The sequence below is a fragment of the Lampetra fluviatilis genome, chromosome 13 (assembly GCF_964198595.1).
Source record: "Lampetra fluviatilis chromosome 13, kcLamFluv1.1, whole genome shotgun sequence".
In the NCBI taxonomy this organism is placed as follows: Eukaryota; Metazoa; Chordata; class Hyperoartia; order Petromyzontiformes; family Petromyzontidae; genus Lampetra; species Lampetra fluviatilis.
In genome coordinates, this window is record NC_136287.1 from 2,916,456 (window position 1) to 2,939,485 (window position 23,030).

General features: G+C 44.7%; 1 protein-coding gene across 1 annotated transcript in view; it reads left to right on the forward strand.

The window, feature by feature from the left end:
• The first annotated feature begins 714 nt into the window (after window positions 1-714).
• LOC144935607 (uncharacterized) overlaps window positions 715-23,030 on the forward strand; it is a 30,384-nt gene continuing 8,068 nt past the window's right edge. Inside the window, exons 1-9 of the mRNA XM_078862432.1 lie at window positions 715-1,025; window positions 5,460-5,555; window positions 7,018-7,179; window positions 7,812-7,892; window positions 8,066-8,211; window positions 9,038-9,146; window positions 9,962-10,069; window positions 10,766-10,906; window positions 11,324-11,458. Of these exons, the coding sequence (XP_078718558.1) occupies window positions 5,493-5,555; window positions 7,018-7,179; window positions 7,812-7,892; window positions 8,066-8,211; window positions 9,038-9,146; window positions 9,962-10,069; window positions 10,766-10,906; window positions 11,324-11,458 (945 nt within the window). The 5' untranslated portion in view covers window positions 715-1,025; window positions 5,460-5,492. The remainder of the gene's footprint in view (window positions 1,026-5,459; window positions 5,556-7,017; window positions 7,180-7,811; window positions 7,893-8,065; window positions 8,212-9,037; window positions 9,147-9,961; window positions 10,070-10,765; window positions 10,907-11,323; window positions 11,459-23,030) is intronic.

Consider the following 23,030-nt stretch of genomic DNA (forward strand, 5'->3'; position numbering starts at 1 on the left):
TTGTTTGTAGGTCCAACTTTACTCTTGTCAAACATGTATGAAATGTACACTAAACACGGGGAATGGCTTTAAAAGTTGTATAACTTTATAATCTGTTTATGCCACTGGTTCTTCATGTTCTGCTGATGTAGATGCCACCACCATCTATTGCACGGCGGTTGAACTTATGACTCTTTTTCCAAACAGTAAACTGGACATACGGACAGGTTTGTTCGTCGTTGAAAGATTGTAAGTCGAATGTTCGTAAATAGGAATCCCTGCATATACCAGGCGTCAGGATCGAGCCCACGACCTGTACACCAGGCGAAGGAGACTCCACCGCGGTGCCTATGCAATCTTGGACAAAGCAGCAAAAAAAGTCACAGCTCTACTTAATTGTATTCTTATGTTTTTTTCGGTAAAGTCACGTAGGTAAAAATAAATAATAGAAATAAGAGTATAAATCCTTGCAGTCACGAAAGCTTCAAATCTAGAACTACTTAATTGTTTTCATAAATATCGAAGCACTGTAAGATTTGGCGATGCGTGCACGGCACGACTGATCACACTCACCCACGTGCTCGCCTAGCCGGCCATTTATTTAAAAAGCCCGAGTCACGTGCCACCTCCCCCCCCCACCTCGGCGGCCGCGCGTCTGCAGCGAGCGTGACGTCACTTGCCTTGACCACGTGGACCGACGTATGCCGGGCCCGGGTCACGTGACGCAAACACCCGACACCCTGTGCCACGTGATCGCGGGCAGGCGTCCGCTTCTGTCACGTGACCGCGGGCAGGCCGCTTGTCACGTGGCGAGGGTTCCCCCCCCCCCACATCGTGGGTCACGTGACGCGCGCGGCTGTTGGGTTCAGAGGTCGTGGTCGTAGCGAGCGGCGCGCTGCGTGGTGGCGGAGGTGGTGGCGGTGGTGACCCCCGTGGCTGCGTTGCAGCGGCTACCGGGGCGGGGGTTGAAGGGGGAGGTGGGTGGTGGTGGTGGCTCCTCAGCGTTTTCCTTGCCGCGTCTTCGTTCACGACTCCTGTGACCCCTTGTAAGTATAAACTCGCGTTTATAGACAAGGCCTCTCACGCGCGGCGCGTTGCGACACGATCCCAGTAGCGTAAACAAACAACACAACAGTTAACGTTAAAACGACGACGGGAAACAACAACAACCCCTTTAGTAACGGAAACGTACACGCAAGAGAAAGTGAACGTGTGTGTTTCTTCTCAGACGAGAGCCTCTATTCTAGATTTGAAGCTTTCGTGACTGCAAGGATTCATACTCTTTAGGTTTTTTCGGTAAAGTAACGTAGGTTAAAAAAAGTGATTTATAATGTTATTTCTATTATTTTAATATTTATTATTTATTTTTACCTACGTGACTTTACCGAAAAAAACCTAATAGTATGAGAGCCTCTTATTATTAATAAACCTCGACTCACCGAGAGGTCCCGAACGCGGACCGGAGGAATAAAACATTTCACAAACAAGGCGGGCGACCACCGACAGCTCCATCGTGGCCCATTGGACTCAGGCGTGTGTCCTTTAGGTTCAACTTGCATTTAGTGGATCGAACTTTTGGCTTTATTCTCTACGGGACGCGTGTTGGGGGGTGGTCATGCGAGCCTGGTCGCAGGGAGCGGAGTTGCTGACCCCGAGCCGGGCAGCTCCAGGAGCTGTTCTGTGGTGTTGTACTCGCGGTTCGGTGGGGGGGGGATTGTTGGTGTGTTGTAGGGGATGGGAGGTCCTACGAGGTTTTTCAGGGCTTGGGTGTTTTAGGAGGGGGTGCTGAGGAATGTGAGGGTGCTCTTAAGGGGTTATGGCAGGGGTCGGCAACCTGCGGCTCCGGAGCCGCATGCGGCTCTTTTGAACCTTGACCGCGGCTCCGGGGCGGATGCTAGCGAGGGGAGGAGGCGCACTGTGACACCTGCTCTGGCGTTGCCGCTGCTGACAGGTCGCCGCTCAGCTCCACACTGCCCGCCCGGTGACAGGCAATAACGTTGCCGTTGCTTTGTCACATGTTTGGAAGAAGTAAAAACCTTCCTGGGCAGCAAAGAGCTCACCTTTGCTGAGCTGGAACAGCCAGAGTGGCTGGAAAAATTACATTTTATGGTAGACATGACAGCACATCTAAACACGCTAAATACAACCCTTCAGGGGAAAGGAGGCACAGCCCTGCACATGCTGGAGGAGGTTTTGGCATTCGAGCGCAAGTTGACAGTGTTTGTCAAAGATTTACAGAGAGGTACACTGTCTCACTTTCCCTCTTTGAGAGAGTTCAAACAAAGTCATGATACGATAAATTTGGAATATTTCAAGTCTGCAATCACCACAATGCAAAGTTCGTTTGGGAAACGATTCTGTGAGTTCAGAGAGGAAAAAACGACATTATCCTTCCCTGTCACTCCCCTGGCGATCGATCCATCCCTATTGAATATGACTGCATTTGCAGGTGTAAGTCAACCTGATCTTGAGATGGAACTGGCCAGAGGTGTGGACTCGAGTCATGTGACTTGGACTCGAGTCAGACTCGAGTCATGAATTTGATGACTTGCGACTCGACTTGGACTTGCATAACAATGACTTTGTCCCACCTATGAGATGTGGACTCGAGTCATGTGACTTGGACTCGAGTCAGACTCGAGTCATGAATTTGATGACTTGCGACTCGACTTGGACTTGCATAACAATGACTTTGTCCCACCTCTGGAACTGGCCGATATAGCCGACAAAGATATATGGGTGTCCAAGTTCAAATGCTTGACCGCTACTCTTGAGGATGTTGCCCGTCAGAAGGCCATTCTGGCTCAGAATCATAAATGGAGTGATATTGAAAACCTTCCCAAACAGGACAAACTTGTATTCGAAACATGGAATGCCATCCCCAACACTTATATAAACATGAAAAAGTATGCATTTGGAGTCCTGTCGATCTTCGGCTCCACATATGTATGTGAGCAGGTCTTCTCCAACATGAACTATATTAAAAACAAACATCGATCACGCCTCACAGATGACAGCTTGCAAGCCTGTGTGAAAATGAAGGTGACGTCTTACAGCCCTGATGTGCAGACACTGTGCACTGAGGTTCAGGAGCAAAAATCCCATTAACCAGGTAATTTAGCTATTAATTTGCAAAAATATATTTTACATTGTTAAGTGAAAAAGTCCTTTTTTTATTCAGATTGACAGCTGACTGCACGATCCTATATATATAGCAATAAGGTAAGAAACAATATATGCAGTGTTATATTTGTTTTAAATGTTGCAATGGTTTTGCGGCTCCCAGTTTATTTTTTCCTTCGGAAACGGGTCCAAGTGGCTCTTTATGTCTTAAAGGTTGCAGACCCCTGGGTTATGGGGTGTTGTTGAGCGCTCCTAGGGGCTGGTAAGATTATAGGGGGTGGAGGGGGGCTTTGGTGGAAGTGGAGGTTCTTTGGGATAAGGGGGGGGGGGGGTCCTAGGTGTTGTAGGGGATCTTGGAGGGGTTCAAGGGAAGGCTGGGGATGTGTTGGCTCCTGGGTGCTTCGGATTAGCAGGGGGATGGGGGGTCAGGGTCCTGAGGGTGAAGGAGCGGGGGATGAGGGGTCAATGGATGTGTGACAGCCATTGACCCCTCCGTCTCTGTGCGAATGCCACTACTATTCTACAGGAATGTATTCGGTTCAGATCCATATCCGTACTCTTAGGTTTTTTTCGGTAAAGTCACGTAGGTAAAAATAAATAAAAATAATAGAAATAAAATAATAAATCACGACGTTTCGGAGGCAGCACAAGTCTCCGTCATCAGGTGGGACCGTCACAGCTGAATTTACTGTATTAAGTGAGTAAAAAAATCCAAGAGGCAAGCCCTTAAATACAAGTTAAGGGGGGGAGGGAGGGGCTTATCTGAATGTGGTAGCCAGGGGTATGGCCTGATGGTCCTGGGGAGCGGGGCTAAAAGAGAACATTGGTGCACATCGGCTCATGGTTGTGGCCGGTGTTAGCTGGTAATAAGCATAAAAGTAAGCAACACTGGTAAACGCTGTGGATGTCAACACTCGGTAAAGTAGAATAGTACCTGTCAGATAAGATGGTACAAATGTGTAGTTAACTCTTTTTTACATGGTTAATGACATCTTTCCAATGATTACTCAGTTTGTACCCATCATCACGGTTGACGTTATGTCTGTGTTTGTATATCTGGATGGCTTCGTGCACAAACCTCTGATGGTAGCCAGAAGGTTTGCAGAGCAACTTGGTCTCGGAAAAGACAATCTCATGAGAACCCACAGCATTGTAGCAATGATCAGCAACGGGAAGACTCAATTTGCAGTCACGAAAGCTTCAAATCTAGAATCCATATCCGTATTTTGGTTATGCATTGTTACACAATAGCTTATTTTTGCACTTTTTTGCATAACATTTTCTTTTTAGATGCGTAAACATTTTTTTAGGCTTTTACATTTGACTGTGAAATTGCCATAAATAAACATGCAAATAGACATAAAAAATATCCGACTGTAAAAAGTTTCTGTATTTACTGCACTGCACTTACCACTCCAGTCTCCAAGACTCTGCATGGGGTGATGATAGTGGGGTGTAGAATTGGAGGTGGTTATTCAGAATCTGAATTCAACTGTGATATATGTTTTAAGTTGTCAAGTTTCATTTATTAGGTATAGCCCTTGTGAGCCATTCGGCTCTTGAATCGGGTGCAACCGCAACAAACAAAAAACTAAAACATGAACAAAGTGACTATGTGACTAAGTGCAAACAGAAAATCCAAGAAAAAAAAGCAAAAATTCAAGAAGAAAGCACCGTACACCAACGCTGTGTGCAAAATTCCCAGTGGGATGCAAGTCAAACAACAACAACAACCACAAGACAACTTAGATTAACGCCATCAGTCTCACTCCGTACTACAACAAACAAACATGGCCAAACCAAAACACTTTTCGAAATCACCAAAATAAAGCCATAAAAGCAATGTAAATATTGCTCGATAACGCAATCGAACACATTGCTTTTACGGAGCAACCTACTTGGACGTACACTCTTGTTTAAACACCCAATGTGTTTGCCGTTCACAGGACTGATGCAGCCTTTAGACCGGCGCTCAGGCAAACGCCGAATTACACAACGCACTTTTCGCCGGATCGCATGTTATATTTTCTGTTTTTAATTAGTTATTAGTCATGAAAAATGTATATATATTGAAATCGTGCAAAGCTACTTTTTTTTTGTCACGCACATGGTGCCAATAGCCGGACTGGTACAGCCTTTGGAGCGGTTTTCCGGCAATCGCCGGATTACATGCCAGATGACATGCCGGTTTTGTCCGATCCGCCCGGGACGCCCGGATAATGTGAGAAGCCGGATAATCTCGCGTCGGATAATCGATGGTCTACTTTACTTATTTTCCTGAGCTTTTTTTTCTAAGTTGTCCATCCCTGCAGATATACATTGTGCTGCTATAAGTGTTGTGTTTGTGAACCTTTCAGTTGCTAAAGTTGTGACACCATCGATCGGCAACCATGGGGGACATGAAGTCCTCTCCCGAGTACAACTTCTTTCGCAGCACCGTGCCTCTCAAGCGGGTGAGGAGACAGGCAGCGTGTTGGGCTCGACTTTGTATGGTTAAAGAGAGAATCGAAAGAAAGCTTAATCCTTTTACAGCAGTCAAATGTACCGCTGTGCGCAAATAAAGTTAGCAGCGCACGTTAAGCAACAGCACACAGTTTGGTTTATTTTGAAATGTTTGCGTAAATATTGGGCAATGTACCTTTCTAAACCAGTCAAAGTTGCACGCTTTGCCCACTATATGGTGTTATTGCCACATTATCAACCAACAGCCATGATAATCCACTGGTGGATTAAGGCCTCCTCAAGCCGTCACCATTTCTAATAGCCCTGCGACATAGAAATCCATTCAGCACCTGCACAGAGCTGATTTAATCGCTCCATCTCCTTGGTGGATCTAAGCTTTAGCCTGTTCCCTAGCTGCCAATTCGACTTTGGGTTTGATCTCCAGTCATTATCTATTATAGCAATGTGTTCTACTCAATCTCCCTGAAAAGTTAGCATTATTATAAAAATGGCAGAAATATTGAATTGTCTGAAATATAATTTCGATTTTATTTGAGCACCCCTTTAAAAGTTACCAATGTAAGATATGTCCACTTTCAAGCATAGATTATTTTTTAGGTCTGGTTCAAATACAAAGTAAAAAAATAATTATTGGAATTTTGTAGGACCCAAATCTGTTCATTTTTTATTTTGTCCACTTATAAGCACAGACTAGACTACAGTTGTCACAGATTTCTACTTTAACTTACTCAGGACTGTCTACATGTATATGTTATGTACAGTAATGCATCTGATGTGTCGTTTCTGCTATGAGTGTAATGATTGAGCAGTTGCACACAGAGATGATTATCACATAAATGCTTCCTGGCCATGCCAGTTTCATAACACTGTCATTGTCTTGTGATTACAGGCTTTTAGCGAGCAGTCTTGCCAACAGTAACTTACTCCTATCATTGTAGTAGCCAATAATGTAGGAGCCCTTGTGAATTTATAACACTGGCAACTTGAAAGGTTACAATTGTTTATGTATTATAGGTGGCTAATTGGCTCCGCTGGTTTTATGCAACTTATGTGCAATTTATTTGTATGTCTGAAAGGTTGTTTTTGTTCTTTAAAATTGTATTAATTTTTCTGACATGTTTTTATAATCTCAATTTTTTTGTTCATATGTTCGTACCATACTCTGCATGCTCAGCTTCCTTTAGCCAGGAAAATATCATTGAGTATCGTGATTTTTTTTATATATACATTGGGATGTTTGGCAATTACCATTAATAAGTGTTTAGCTCTATGTAAAAGAAAGAAAGCCGTAGTACCCAGAGAAAATACACGAATGCAAGGAGATAAAACCGAAATATTTACAGATTTCACAATAAATGTTTTATACATTATGCTGGCCACCTGACAATGCTCATGTGTGTAAAACCCTTTGTGCAAGGGAGACTCAAGTACACTATCTCATTCTATCATCAGATTGTTGTGGACGATGATGACAGCAAGGTGTGGGCACTGTATGATGCGGGGCCGCGCCAAGTGCGTTGTCCTCTCATCTTTCTGCCGCCCGTTAGCGGCACCGCCGACATCTTCTTCCAGCAGATCCTGGCGCTGACAGCTCGCGGCTACCGCGTCATCTCTGTAAGCTCGCTCGCCCCTTTTTGAACAATCAAACGTTTCTAAATCTCATGAACAGTGTTTTTGGTTATGTGTTGAACGCAATATTATACTTCCTGTCATTTTGCTCATCCACGCATTCCTGTCCTGGCTAATCATCTCGACATCCACCCGGACAAGGCTTTGTATCCTGAATTACCACTTGGAACCACCTCTTTCTTGGCCTGCCACTTGGTTATCACGCTGGTGCTTCCATATTCTTCACCTTTCCTCTGATGTGGTTGGTTTTCCTCTCTTCTTTTGAAAGAAGTAACACTTCTAGATTTGAAGTTTTCGTGACTGCAAGCATCCATACTCTTTGGTTCTTTCGGTAAAGTCACGTAGATTAAAAGAAAATGAAAATAACTTAATTAAATCACGACGTTTCGGAGGCAACACAAGCTTCCGTCATCAGGAAGCGTGTGTTGCCTCCGAAACGTCGTGATTTAATTTAGTTATTTTCATTTTATTATTTTTTATTTTTCATCTACGTGACTTTACCGAAATAACCAAAGAGTATAGAAGCAACACTCTTGCGAATTCATAGTACACAATTGCGCATATTAATAATGGTTTATTTTATTTTTCTATCATTCATATTCTCGTGCCACTGACAGGTGCAGTACCCCGTCTATTGGAGCCTGAGCGAGTTCTGTACAGGATTCCACAGACTCTTGGACCATCTTCAACTCGACGAAGTCAGGCTTGCCTCATTGTGTTTAACAAACACCAAGTTTTTTATATACGAAACGTACACCAAGTTTAGACTAAAGACTCTGTAAACACTTTAACACTTTTTAACTTTGGAATGGAGGATTTTTTTTTCAAATGTTGTACCGTTGCAATTGAGTGATGTGCCTTTTGTTTGCAGGTACACTTATTTGGGGCATCTCTGGGTGGGTTTCTGGCACAAAAGTTCACAGAGTACACATTCCGCTCACCCCGCGTTCATTCCCTCATCCTGTGCAACTCCTTCTGCGACACAGCTGTCTTCAACCAGATGTGGGGTGCGAAAAGGTACTCCTGAGGAATTCGTCACTTTTATTGTAATTAGCAATGCGAGTTGTACTTGTGAAATATGGCACTTCTTCCAGATAGGCATGAGCCACGTATCAACAAAATATATGCAAGTTATTTTCGGTTTTCCTGTGAGGAATCTACAAGTCTAGCAGTTGAATCTCATTGCACAATTTTAGCAATGTATTGTTTTTGTTAAATCAATGTGACCATAGTTTTCCAAATCTTTTAGTTCTATATGCCTCCCTATAAGACAGATTTCAACATCAATCGCCAGAGGTCAGGTGTGTTGTTTGTTACCTAATTCCAACTGGTGGATTTCATGGGATAGGGAGGGTTTGATTTCCAAAATCCCTGATGCAGTTCATTATGACATGTGTTTGTTTTGCTAAATCGAAGCTTTGGCATCTCGGAACACTGAGCAGCGCTACTGAGATCCTGGATTCAAATCCAGGCAGTGAACCATGATGAAAACAGTTTCTCAAGTGTAGCAAGTTGGATGGTCTCAGCCCGATAATCAGTGACCGTGAACAAAAAGTATTATCTGTGTTTTTACTAAAATTTATTTCAGCTCTTGAGAATTAAGAAAATTCAGTTTGACATGTCACGGACACTTGTTGTAAGGCATGTTAAAGTTGTCCCCTTGGTGTGCATACAGATGACTATTGAAGTGAATTTTTTAAGTAGTTCTTTGACTTCATCTTCTGCAGTCATTCTCTCTAACAGAGTGGTGCACTTCTATCTACGCGAGTTTGGAATATAATTGATTCATAACATGACTACCAGTTAAACAATTGGAATGCTGACATCGAGTTGTGTTTGGCAGCTTCTGGATGGCCCCATCCTTTGTGCTGAAGAAGTTTGTCATGGGGAATTTTGCATACGGACTCATGGATGCTGCCATGGCCAATGCCATCGACTTCATGGTGGATTCGGTGAGAGTAAGGAGTTGACACATCAGCTTCTCGAAGCATCTTATATTTTCAAATATTCTACAGGTCACCCAACTCATCAATCTGTACCGGCATATCTGCCAGTCGCCATTGACTGGTCGACAGGACACAATGTGACCTGATTGTCCCAAGCACCAGGATATTAAGATACATCCCCTGCTGTTTTTCTGTGTGCAGCTCATCTACTCACCTACCGACTTACCACTCAATCATTCACTCACCCTCTAACCCGCTACATCAGCCACCCACACTCGCTTACATTAGTTGTGTCTGGCCCATCGACTTAAGACTCGCTGTTTGTGATTTGTCTCTCTCAACCAGTTCAGCAGTAAAAATGTTCAGTAAAGCTTGCAAAGCATAACCATAGCAACTTGGTGACAGCCTTTGTGCTGTAAGTATGGCACTAATACCACATGTGTTTTGTTTTATTGAAACATGTCTTTAAAAACGAAATGCTATTTTAAGTAAATATTTGTACTCGCTGTTTTATTCTGTACAGTAATAAAGCGATGTTAGTAATTTTCTATTGATGACAAAAGTCAATTATGATTTTTACCGATTGTCAATGATAAAAACACACCACTTGGAAAGAGAGAAGGTACAATGCAATTGGAAAAAAAAAATCTCAAATGATGGTGTAATGATCAATTAGTGCAATGTGCTTACGATCGATGTGCCTGATGGCTGGGGTGGATGAATTTGTATATTTCTGTAGCAGGAAATATCTTCATGGTGCTTCATATCTCGTATTGGTCCTCATTGTTATCCTTTCTGATTTAACTGCGTGATCCCACTAGGTTGAAAGCTTGACTCAGGGTGACCTGGCATCGCGCCTCACACTCAACTGTCAGGATTCATACGTGGAGCCGCACAAGCTGAATGGCATCGTCATCACTGTCATGGACGTAAGAAAGGGGTGGGGAGGGGCTCTCCGCAAGCAACAATGTTTTGTGCAACGATTCTCCCCCTCCCAGCGATTTGCTACATTTTCACGATTCTGGATCACGATTTTTACGAAAGAATCGATTATTTTCAAGAATTAGGAAGTGAGAATTGCCCGAAAAAATGTACTTCCATTTTTTGTTGCACAAATTCAAGAATTAGGAAGTGAGAATTGGCCAAAAAAATGTACTTCCATTTTTTTGTTGCACATTTTACAATCCTGGTGACCCGCGTTTGATTCCTTGGCCATAAAAGTTAGTGGACAGTAGTAAGTGAACCTTCTAAATTGATAACTCATTTCTTTAGAACTGCTTCGTGTTTATTTTGTGGTCCTTTCCCCACACCTCTTGATAAGCACGGTTGGTTACGTACGGTGCGAAAGAGGTTCAGCATACATACACACATCGTCATTCTCGATGTCAACTCATCCTTAAAATAAATACCTGCGATGGTATGCAAACATAAGCACTTAGGAAAACTAATCAGCCGTGCATAGTGCTGGGCCACATAACCACTTTGTGTACTGTGCCAGCCTTGGTAGGTTTTTGCTAACGATGCTTACCCCTGCAAGTCTACAACTATAAAGAAGGAAATGTCTGTAATCACCTTGTCGCGTGTGTGTGGGGGTGGGTTGGTGGGTGAATGCGCGTGTGGTGTAGGTGTTTGATGAAAGTGCGCTCTCCGTGGACGTGAAGGAAGAGATGTACAAGTTGTTCCCCTTGGCCCGGAGGGCTCACCTCAAGACAGGCGGCAACTTTCCTTACCTTTCCCGTAGCATGGAAGTGAACCTCCACATCCAGGTGCCAACAAGTACATTTAACGAACTTTGATCCCTGTTGAGAAATGAGTTTATTATTTGATTGCTTTTAACAGTCACAAAATTATGTAATTATCCATCCTCTCATTGGTCACTTAATTACATTTGTTTAATAAGCTGTGATGGTTACGTTGACACCAAAATCCAGAATCGCATTTTGGCGAATTTTCCCCATGCAGATGATTTTTAGGAACGATGTGTCAATGTCTCCATTACCAAATATGGCACAAATCAACAAGGTTATGCGTTTTGGCTCAAATTGTCAACTTGTGAATTGCACTGTCAATGTAGAAGCAGGATCATTCTGGGGAATGGTTTGACAGCTGGCTGTCTTAAATTGTGTTCCTCAACGATTGTTAAACCCTGTGCCCACTGTCCCGGCTTGTGACGTTCTGGCCAGATTCACCTCCGACAGTTCCTCGGTACGTCGTACGCCGCCATCGAATCCGACACGATCAGCTCGGAGGAACTTCAGTTGTGCCGGGGTGGGAATCTCACTGAGGCTTTGGAGGATGAGGAAGGAAACCACAAAAAATAAGAGTTTGTTGAGTGACTTGTCATTGCTGGTGGGGTGGGGGGGGACCTGTTAGGGTGGCCGTGGGTGGCGGCGGTACAGGAGTCTACGGGAGTATAAAATGCATCCGTCGTCGCTGCCCACAATTATGAGGTGCTGCTAATGTTTGGTGTTGAATCTTTGTGCACCACTGCTGTCATTTTATGCTCATTCATGCCCCACAATGTTGTGAGCTTAAGATTTCCATGTTTACTTTGTGTTAGCGTCTGTATGTTAAGTTCTCTGACGAGAGACCCAACTGATGAACATACAAATGTTAGATGGACGTGGAGTTTTTTTCTTGATGAAGTCATACCAGTGGAAAGTTTGAATCTCGAGAAATGTTTTGGAGTTAAATCTTTTGATACTGCATTTGATGGGATTTATAAAGTAGTTACATCTATGGTACCCTTTTGGTGAAGGCCAATATTCCTTGTTATCAAGGAATATTTGTTTGCATTTTTGTACAAGTATGTGTGGTTAATGCAGACTTTATGCGTTGTAATGTGTCTATTTGGTGTTTGAATACCTCAACACCTGCATGCATACTAGAAAGGGTAAAGCCTTTTGTTTCATCAGTTACTGACACTTTGGTGTATGACTTAACTCCAAAATATTTCTCTCGAATTTCAAGATGTCATGCAATTTTGAATATTTTTTGTTTCCCAGCTGCGGATGTTTTAATAGCTGTAACTATTGTTCACAAATATTTTGCACCACAATCATAAACTGTAGTTTTCTAGTACGGTAGTGTGATATACTGTTTTGAGTTTGTTTTTGTGTTAAAACAATGGTTTTGTGTGAGGTGTGGGGGACACTTGAGTAGAAAAGCCAGTAGTGTTGAATGGAAGTTGAGGTGTTGGTGTTTACTAATGTAATGGTTGGACTTGTTTGGTGCAGTACACATATAAGCCAAGCCACAAAATATCTCAAGAGTTCAGTCTGGCCAGATCCTCTGACATCCGTATGGACTTCTCATCACTAGAACATTTATGAACACGTTAAAAAAACATGATCATCCTGGAAAAATCCTATGCAAATGTTACTTTCTCATCTTCCTGCCTTATGATTGTCACTGACAGATCAGAGGGCATTGAATCCAAATTTTGTTGTCACCGATTCGAGTTAGTATTTTTCAGCACCACGATATTAAAGCAATACGAAGCATACAAGCAACATGTGTTACCTTCCAATCAGCTGTTTTACTTGGTAGCTAAATTACATTTATATCACATGTTTAAATTGCATTATTTGTATTGCTATTAAAACACTTAAGTGTCATTGATGTGATGTTATACATTACAACATGGCTTTTTTTATTTAAACAAGCATTACTCTTACATTTTGACGAAAATAGAAAATAGCATCTGGTAATGTGAATGTTGACTGAAGATATAAGACGACACTAATTGATAGGGACGTGGTCTGTAGATATAACCTGTGCCTTTTTCTCTAAAAGAAAAACAATCAGTCTAACTGAACACTTTGTAATATTTGACATGAAACCACCGTACTCCATTTACACCCCAGAAAGCATTAATTGTTATCAATAATATCCTCAGTTTACTCATGATGCAGTATTTTTTTCTTTGCTGAATTTGTACATCGTGTTTGAACAATATATTCCATTTTATTGCAATCGTTGGTATGTTTTAATTATGTAGACCACTCATTTTTCTGTATAGTTTACCACATTTTATATTCAACAAAACATAAAAGTGAACTGCCAACCGTTGTAGTTATCCTTTAGGAAGTTGTATTTGTATATGTAGCATTTATAAGGATCTTTCAATGTAGGTGCCTTTAATAAAACTAAAACCTCGCAAATTACCCTTCTGCGTAATGAGTGAATTGGGCTGCAGAATGGAACCAGTGCCTTGAGTGGACTTGCATTTAAGAATGCTGTGGTGTTTTAGGCGGTGAACATAATAACTGATCAGTTTCAGATATCATTTCTACATTAACCTCGCGATTCTTAAACGTTTTCAAAACTGGATCCACAAGGTGGACAACTTCATTGGATTTTTTTCAGAAATCGGTAACAGTAACTGCATTTGCAACTTTTCCTCTTGATTAATATCTACGTTCAATTTGATCATTTTACTTTACAAATACAATTAATCAACGGTAAATCCCTTGTGGTCCATACCATGGGGCATTGTATATGTGCACGTGTTTGTTTGTTATATAACCATTTAAGATACAATTTAGGATAAGCAAACTACAGTATATAACATTTTATCAGTTAAAGTAAATTTTCTATGAAAATGTTACATAAATGCTCGATTAAATTTAGAATTATATGCTCACTGAATATCTTGCAATGCTGGGGTAAACAAATTCGTACTCAAATTATAGAAACGCACGTTAATACATTGAATTTGTAAAGTAGAAGGACATATCGTCTTGACTCACGGCGGAGTAAAGTGGGTTTGGGCATCCCAACGTCGTTACGAGGGCTGATGGCCAGTGGTCGATCGAGACAAAACGGGGGTAGCAGTCAAAGGTGGGAACCCCCAAAATGTATGTACGTAGCAGGAACTACATGGATCATTGCATCGTGAGACGTGAGAACTCCGGTCATCCTCACAGCAGCGGCTTTTGGCTCGCCATCGAACAAAGACGGCCACCGCATCGCGCACTTTCAGATGCGCTTCTGCGGCCGTCTGGAATGCTCTTCCGCCCGATATTAGGAAGCCACTGGAGCTATGTTATGGTGTCAGACACTGGAACCTTGGTGAACAGAGAGACCACATCAAAGCTGACGAGGACATCGTCAGGAGACAGTACAATGGCCTTGACCATGGAAACCAATTGGGTTGAGTTAAGTACTGCTGAGGTGGTCTTGCCAGTAAAGGGAAGCAGAATATCCGATAAAAAACAGGCTTGCTTGTAGGTAGGTGAGTTGATCGTGGACGCGATGGGCCGTAGTGGGGTACCTTCTTTATGGACCTTGGGAAGACCATAGAATCTGGGAGGTCTTGCAGCCGAGGGTTTTAGGGAGGGACGTTTGATTGGTTCGATTAGGGAAGTCGAACTAATGATCTTCGATTTAAAGCTTTCGTGACTGCAGGGATTCATCTTCTTGGTTTTTTCAGTAAAGTCACGTAGAATGGAAATAATAAAATAATAAAAATAAAACAATAAAATACAATTCTCACGACGTTTCGGCCACAACGCAAGCAGCCGTCCTCAGGTGAAGAACAGGTCTGTCGGAAAGACAGCGTCTGAATGAACACCACCAAGCTTGGCAGCGTATATTTAAGCTGGGTTAGAGGAGGAAGGGCACCTTGACAAAGGAATTTCCATATCAACAGAGGAATTTAGCATATTTATGGAAAATGCAGATATGGGATTAATCACTACTTGTGGAATGCGTAGGAGGTGGGGGGGGTCTCAAAGCCCGTGCATTATGTAGGATTAGCAGCAACAAAGGGAGGAAGTAGGGTTAGCAGTAATAAAGGGAAGGAATTTTAATAGTAAGGAGCTGCAGCAGCCCAAACCACCACGTAAAAAACTAAAATATAAACTACATCAATATCAATATACTAAATATACTCTCCAATAAGCTGAGCTACTAACAGTAAGTCATACATTACAATTCTATGTCGCAAAAAATATAATATGCCTCCAGCTAAACTTTTTCCTTACATCACACGGATCTACCCCGTACTATATACTGCCATAGACAAACCCAACATTAAATTACATACTGCATTACTATACACCAACCTTAGACTATACATTGTAATATTACACTATGTATTATTCTACCCACCCTACTGTATACCACACTGCTGTATATTCACTATACAATTACGATACTATATATTACCTTATGCATTATATTAAACATTACACTTTTATACTCTTTATTATTATACAAAGACTCCATTCCCTGCAGAGAATACAAAGGATATATAGTCAATACCAGTGAGTGGACTGCGGTCTGAAAGTCTGAAAGTCACCGTAAACGTGAACACAATCAGTTAAGATCCGAAATGGTTTATTACGTCCTTCCAATGATTGCTGAGCCAGAATCCATCTTCTCGGTTCAAATTGTCTCTGTGTTTGTATATGTGGATCGCCTCATGAACGAATCTCTCATGATAGCCAGATGGCTTGCAGAGAACCTCTGTCTTGGACTTCTCCACACAATTTCAACCTGACTTACTGTTAGTAGCTCAGCTTATTGGAGAGTATATTTAGTATATTGATGATATTGATGTAGTTTATATTTTAGTTTTTTTACGTGGTGGTTTGGGCTGCTGCAGCTCCTTACTATTAAAATTCCTTCCCTTTATTACTGCTAACCCTACTTCTTCCCTTTGTTGCTGCTAATCCTACATAATGCACAGGCATATGACTTTGAGACCCCCCCCACCTCCTACGCATTCCACAAGTAGTGACTAATCCCATATCTGCATTTTCCATAAATATACTAAATTCCTCTGTTGATATGCAAATTCCTTTGTCAAGGCGCCCTACCTCCTCTAACCCAGCTTAAATATACGCTGCCAAGCTTGGTGGTGTTCATTCAGACGCTGTCTTTCCGACAGACCTGTTCTTCACCTGAGGACGGCTGCTTGCGTTGTGGCCGAAACGTCGTGAGAATTGTATTTTATTATGTTTTATTTTTATTACTTTAAGTGATGATCTTGTTGGTTTTTGTCGCTATGCTGTTAGTCGGATCACTTTTAATTTTGAAGTAACTACCATCATTGAGGTCCTGGATTTTGTTGTATGAGTTTTAATCCATGATGACAGTAGCATTGCCCTTGTCGGCCGAGAGGATGACTATATCATCCCTCTTTTTCAAATTTGCGAGTTCAAAGCGTTCATTTTTGCTCATGTTGCTAATGGGTTTCTTAGAATTCTTGAGAATAGTGGCTATTTCAGCTCTCGCAACATCCGCTTGGATGTGATCTATGCCTTTGAGGGCTACATCGACCTGAGAGATCACATCCTCTACTGGTATATGTTTAGGGGTGACAGCAAAATTCAGCCCTTTAGCCAGTACCGTTTTCAGATTGTCCAAAATCGGGATGTTACTCTGATTAATAACGATCTTGTTAACATCCAGCTTTGTGATGTGTGGTTCTGGCTTCTTCTTTGATAGGAGGTTGAATTTAGCGATCAGGTTAGCTTTACATTTGGTTGACAGTGATTCAGCAGAGGCAGCTGTCATGTTGTCAACGCGGTTCCAATCGGAAGGGGACATTTTTTGTATTAACATTAAATATGATTGTAAGAGAGTCTTGTCTAAACTATCGAGTTCAAATCGGAGTAATTTTATTCTCTGAGATTCGTGATAGGCTAGCTTTAAACAAAATCCGTTTAGAGTTCGGTGAAGACACATCAGCAGATGTGGGTATGAAAGTGATGGGTATTACCTTGTTATCGCGGCATCTCTTGAAGGTTATGGATCCTTGCAGTCACGAACACTTCAAATCTAGAACTATAAGGGCTGTTGCCGTTTATTAAAACACTTTCTCACTCGACATCCTACACTCACACCCGTGTAGGTGCACTCTATCTCCGTCCTTCACATGGACACTGAATAACAATTTGGACCCTACCCCGGCTATCCCTTTGGCTCTCTCGTCTGCCCAGAGCGGGGGATCAGCCAACACCACTCCACGACGAGGAGAGAGACCCCCCTCCAACCGGTCCTTACCTTGGCCCCCAACAACGACCCCGCCTCCGTCACGGGGTCCCCCTTAAGAACGCTTTGGGCGGCTCCTCCCCCCAGCAAGGCCCCGCCCACTTTCCCGAAAGTGCTTTCAGAAAGCCCCTTACGTAACCCGTGACGTTACATCTTTCATGGCCCCGTATGACTCTCAACCCACTCGCACCTCCTTCCGCTCGCCCCCTCATTAGTTACAATACGCCTCTACACATGTACATTACTGTATGTTAAACATACAGGTGGCAACGTGGGGAGGCCTTCAGAAGTGGACAGGGCACGGCTGACTATGCATGATATGCAATATCACATTGTATTGTTGTAAGTGGAGTGATTTCTCCAGCAGGAATTGGAAGGTGAGTGAACGATGTATAAACATTGGTGTGAAAGATATCCCATTCAAAGTTTACACCCAGAAAAACATATCCCGTGTTCAGATTCCCCCATATAAGAACCCTCCTAAGAGGACACATCGCTTGTGTGAATATGTATGTAAAATGTATGGATTGTACTTGTATAATGTCGTGCAAAACTACAAATACATGGTCCTTCCCCCACACCTCCGATTAGCTAGGTGGCTACGTACGGTGCGAAAGAAGTTCAACGTACGTGTACTCTAACGTAAATAGGCGTTGTTAGATATCTGCTTTGACCTTGTTATCTACTTTGACCTTTGCTTTTAGTCAACTGGTCTTAATTACAAACTAAACTCAACACATTCGTCGATAACATTGCCCTGAAGGAAAATACATAAAACCGGTGACGTTTCAGACAATGACCCTTCTTCTGAGCACAGCGTTTAATGCGATAAAAAAACATGCCTGTCCAATTATGATAATACAATTTATGTTCTAATTAGATTGCCCAGGGGTGCATTTCTTTCACGATATTTCCAAAATAAAAAAAGAATTCTTGTATTTTGTTATACTTGTACATCTATTATTATATGAGTACCACTCCGCTGATGCGGTGGTCTGGCTAAACCACCTGGATGTCAAATCGTAGCTGTCGCTTTGCATCTCTACATCAGAGACAGTGCGGATTATCTTCGTAGCAAGAGTAGCTACATTTGCTGCGGGCCCCGCACTTTCAAGGGCCCCGCGCTAAATGCTTCTAAGCTATCAGTGATTCTGCACTTGCTCTATTACTATAGTACTATACCGCCTTCAACTTTTATGAACGATTGGGTGTTTAAGGTTAGCGAATGGTCGTATTATCTGGCTGTTTAGCAAATGAAAAAATACAATTACTTTACTATGCAAGTTCAAGATTTGTGTTTTAATATGTATGTGTTTTTATATTTAGGGCCCCTTTTAACATATGCGACAGGCCCCGCACTAGCTTCATCCGACACAGACATCAGCCGTACAAAACAAGATTATATAAAAGTGCTTGACATTCAGGAACACGGTTACGATGTTATGTAAAGCGCCGAGATGGCCCGTGCTTATGATGTGAAGTGCACTGTATAAATATTGATTAGCTATAGCACGTGGAACTTGTGTGAATACAGCCACGGGGGGGTTGGTGGGGTGGAGTAAATTGGGGGGTGGGTGGCTTATTCCATACCCCAACGACACCAGCCATCGACGCTGAACTTACCACTAAGGGGCCGTCCATAAATGACGTCACGCGATTTTGGACGATTTTTGACCGCCCCCCTCGTCACACGGCGTCACAAACAGTCAGACCCCCCCCTCAAATATGACGTCACAAAGCTCTGCCCCCCCCAAAATAAAACATGCTTCAAATCGCTTTAAACTATTGTCATTGTAGTGCGTATTTAATGTGGCGCTGCACTCTGATGTTGTAGGAGAAAACATTCATAAAAAAGTATATTTAATAAAATAGAACGTGTTGTCTATATTGATTTAAAGTTGCGCATTTTGATGTGACGTCACATTTCTCAAACCCCCCCTCCCCCTCGTCACACATCGTCACAAATGTCTGACCCCCCCCCCCCCTAGGTGCGTGACGTCATTTATGGACGGCCCCTAAACCAAACTATTTTAAAATCTTACTGAGCTGTCATTAGCTGCCGAATTAATCTTCGTTTGTACAAAACGTGGAGGGGGCAAACAGCGGAAGAACCCTCCGGGGAGAGAGATCCACGCGACCAAAGGCAAAGATCCCCCGTGTAGCCTTAACAGACTGTCGGGGCAAGTGCTGTTAGCGAGCAGCACCGATGAAGGCCGGGCACGTGGCACACGAGGGGGTGGCGTGGTCAGTAACCACGCCCGGCCGTCTTTGTCTCCCTAGTGGCGATGTTTTTAAGCACCGCACCAGCTACTCATTTGAGGCCGAGTCGACCTAGGGGAGAGACCCCTGGCACCGGTAGCAGCAGAGAGAACGAACGCGCCCACTCCACAATAGGTGAGCAACAGGCACCGCCAGGGACCCGGGACCGAAACGTCGTCCTCAGAGACGCTGCCGCGGCGTTAAAGTCGATTAAGCACAGGAGACGAGGGGGTGGGGGTAGAAGGGCGGGTGAGTGGGGTGTTAGTGGGGGGGGGGTGTTAGTGGGGGGGTGAGTGGGGGGGGGGTGAGTGGGGGGGGGGGGGTGAGTGGGGGGAGGAGTGATGTGGGGGGGGTAGTGGTGAGTGGGGGAGGAGTGATGTGGGAGGGAATAGGGGGGCGGTGGTGAGTGGGGGGTGAGTGTGGGGTCGTGAGTGGGGGGGGGTAGGGGGGTGGTAGTGTGTGGGGGGGGGGGAGTGGGGGGGTAGGGGGGCGGTCGTGAGTGGGGGGTCGTGAGTGGGGGGGGGGGGGAGTAGGGGGCCGGTGGTGAGTGGGGGGTGAGTGGGGGGTCGTGAGTGGGGGGGGGTAGTGAGTGGGGGGGGTGGTAGTGAGTGGGGGGGGGGGAGTGGGGGGGTAGGGGGGCGGTCGTGAGTGGGGGGGGAGTAGGGGGGCGGTCGTGAGTGGGGGGTGAGTGGGGGGTCGTGAGTGGGGGAAGTAGGGGGGCGGTCGTGAGTGGGGGGTCGTGAGTGGGGGGGGTAGGGGGGCGGTGGTGAGTGGGGTTATTGGGGGGCTGAGTGGGGGGGGGCTGAGGGGGAGGGATCTCAGCCCCCCCCGGGGAGAGTGAAGCGACTTAGACTGGGGGGGATCACTTCTGCTGCTGCTGCTGCTGACCTTGAGAGGCAGCTGAGCCATTGCGCATTCACCGCCAGAGACAGAGAGAGAGAAACGGCTGCCTCGTCCCTCTCCTCCTCACCCTCCTCAAAAAAGACAGCAGCGACGACGGACAAACACCACCACCATTATTTTCCATCTGCAACGGCACCACCACCACCACCACTGCACCACCATTATCATCGTCATCACCGAATCCTCAACAACACCGCATTCATCATCTCCAACAAAAACATCGTCAACAAACAACTCCCGCTGCAACGACCATCATCATATTCAACATCACCACCATTGGCTTCAACAATAACATCACCACCACCATTGGCATCAACAATAACATCACCACCATCATCATCATCATCTACTACGACAACAGCAACAAGCCGTGCGACGCGACTGCGCGAGGTATAACATCGAATCTGCGACACCAGTAATGTATATAAACCTGCTGCGTGTTTTTTTAAATAATAAGAATATGAATCTGCGATATGCGAGGTTGCATGGACCGTATATGCTGCAGTGTAGACTGTATTGTTGACTGTATATCCTTACTCTGTGTATATACTGCGGAGCCATTCTGCTTGCCGATGGTGTTGATTTGGGACTAAATTTGGCCGTGATGGTGCCGTGTGCGGACAGTGGTGGTGGTGATGGTGGTGCACGTGGTGATGATGGTGCAGGTGGTGATGATGGTGCAGGTGGTGGTAATGATGGTGCAGGTGATGGTGCAGGTGGTGGTGATGGTGCACGTGGGGGTGATGATGGTGCAGGTGGTGGTGATGGTGCACGTGGGGGTGATGATGGTGCAGGTGGTGGTGATGGTGCACGTGGGGGTGATGATGGTGCAGGTGATGGTGATGGTGCAGGTGATGGTAATGATGGTGCAGGTGGGGGTGATGGTGCAGGTAGTGGTAATGATGGTGCAGGTGATGGTCCAGGTGGTGGTGATGGTGCACGTGGGGGTGATGGTGCAGGTGGTGGTAATGATGGTGCAGGTGATGGTGCAGGTGGTGGTGATGGTGCACGTGGGGGTGATGATGGTGCAGGTGATGGTGCAGGTGGTGGTGATGGTGCAGGTGGTGGTGATGGTGCAGGTGGTGGTAATGATGGTGCAGGTGGGGGTGATGGTGCAGGTGGTGGTGATGGTGCAGGTGGTGATGGTGCAGGTGGTGGTGATGGTGCAGGTGATGGTGCAGGTGGTGATGATGATGGTGCAGGTGGTGATGATGATGGTGCAGGTGGTGATGATGGTGCAGGTGGTGGTAATGATGGTGCAGGTGGGGGTGATGGTGCAGGTGGTGATGATGGTGCAGGTGGTGATGATGGTGCAGGTGGTGCAGGTGGTGATGGTGCAGGTGGTGGTGATGGTGCAGGTGATGGTGCAGGTGGTGATGATGATGGTGCAGGTGATGATGGTGCAGGTGGTGATGATGGTGCAGGTGGTGATGGTGCAGGTGGTGATGGTGCAGGTGGTGATGGTGCAGGTGGTGATGATGATGGTGCAGGTGGTGATGGTGCAGGTGGTGATGCACGTGATGATGGTGCAGGTGGTGGTAATGATGGTGCAGGTGGTGGTAATGATGGTGCAGATGGTGGTGCACGTGGTGATGATGGTGCACGTGGTGATGGTGCAGGTGGGGGTGATGGTGGTGCAGGTGGGGGTGATGATGGTGCAGATGGTGGTAATGATGGTGCAGATGGTGGTGCACGTGGTGATGATGGTGCACGTGGTGATGGTGCAGGTGGGGGTGATGGTGGTGCAGGTGGTGGTAATGATGGTGCAGGTGGTGGTAATGATGGTGCAGATGGTGGTGCACGTGGTGATGATGGTGCACGTGATGATGGTGCAGCAGGTGATGATGGTGCAGCAGGTGATGATGGTGCAGGTGGTGATGATGATGGTGCAGGTGATGATGGTGCACGTGGTGGTGATGGTGCAGGTGGTGATGGTGGAAGTGATGATGGTACAGGGTGTAAGGCGACTCGGGTCGCATAATGCTTGTGTCAAGTGCAGTGCGTCGCATGTTATTGCGATTGTGGTGAAACGCACCCAGCCTCGCCTCTAGGGCACGGGACCGCCAAAGAGATGGAGCGTTGAAATCCGCTCGTGTGTAGTCGGCGGATTAATTATGTCCTTGTAGAATCGTTAGGGATGCGACTGTCCAGCAGTCGACATTATGATAATGGAGGGTAATGTTAGCTGCGTTTTCAAAACCGCATGTTTTTGCTCGTCTGCTGCATGCCCGGCGGTACAACGTAGGGACATTGTTTTTCCTTTATTCATCCAATACAGTCTTCACCGAGGCTCATTTACAGGAAGGTCCCCCCTCCACCCTTGTTATGAATGACCAATGCTTTGCAACAGCGTTACATATCTGGTATAATCAGTAAGTCGTGTTTGTGTATGTACAGTACACTATACTGCCCTGTGTATTATACACAACGTTTTGTCATCTGCGTATTTTGCATTGAGTGTTCGCGTATGCATTGCAATAAGACCTTTACAATTTCTGATAATTGTATCATTGATAATGTCATTTTAATGTATGTTGCAGGCTTAGCCACATGTCATGATAATTACTAAATGCCATAACAATGCAGTTAATAGCATCATGATAATAACGGAGTGGTTACATCTCGTGCATTGGAGACTGTATCCGTGTTTTCCAACAGCTGTCTGGATCGTCACCAGCAATATTGTTCATTATATTAAGAGAAAAATGTGTGAATAAGCGTTGATAA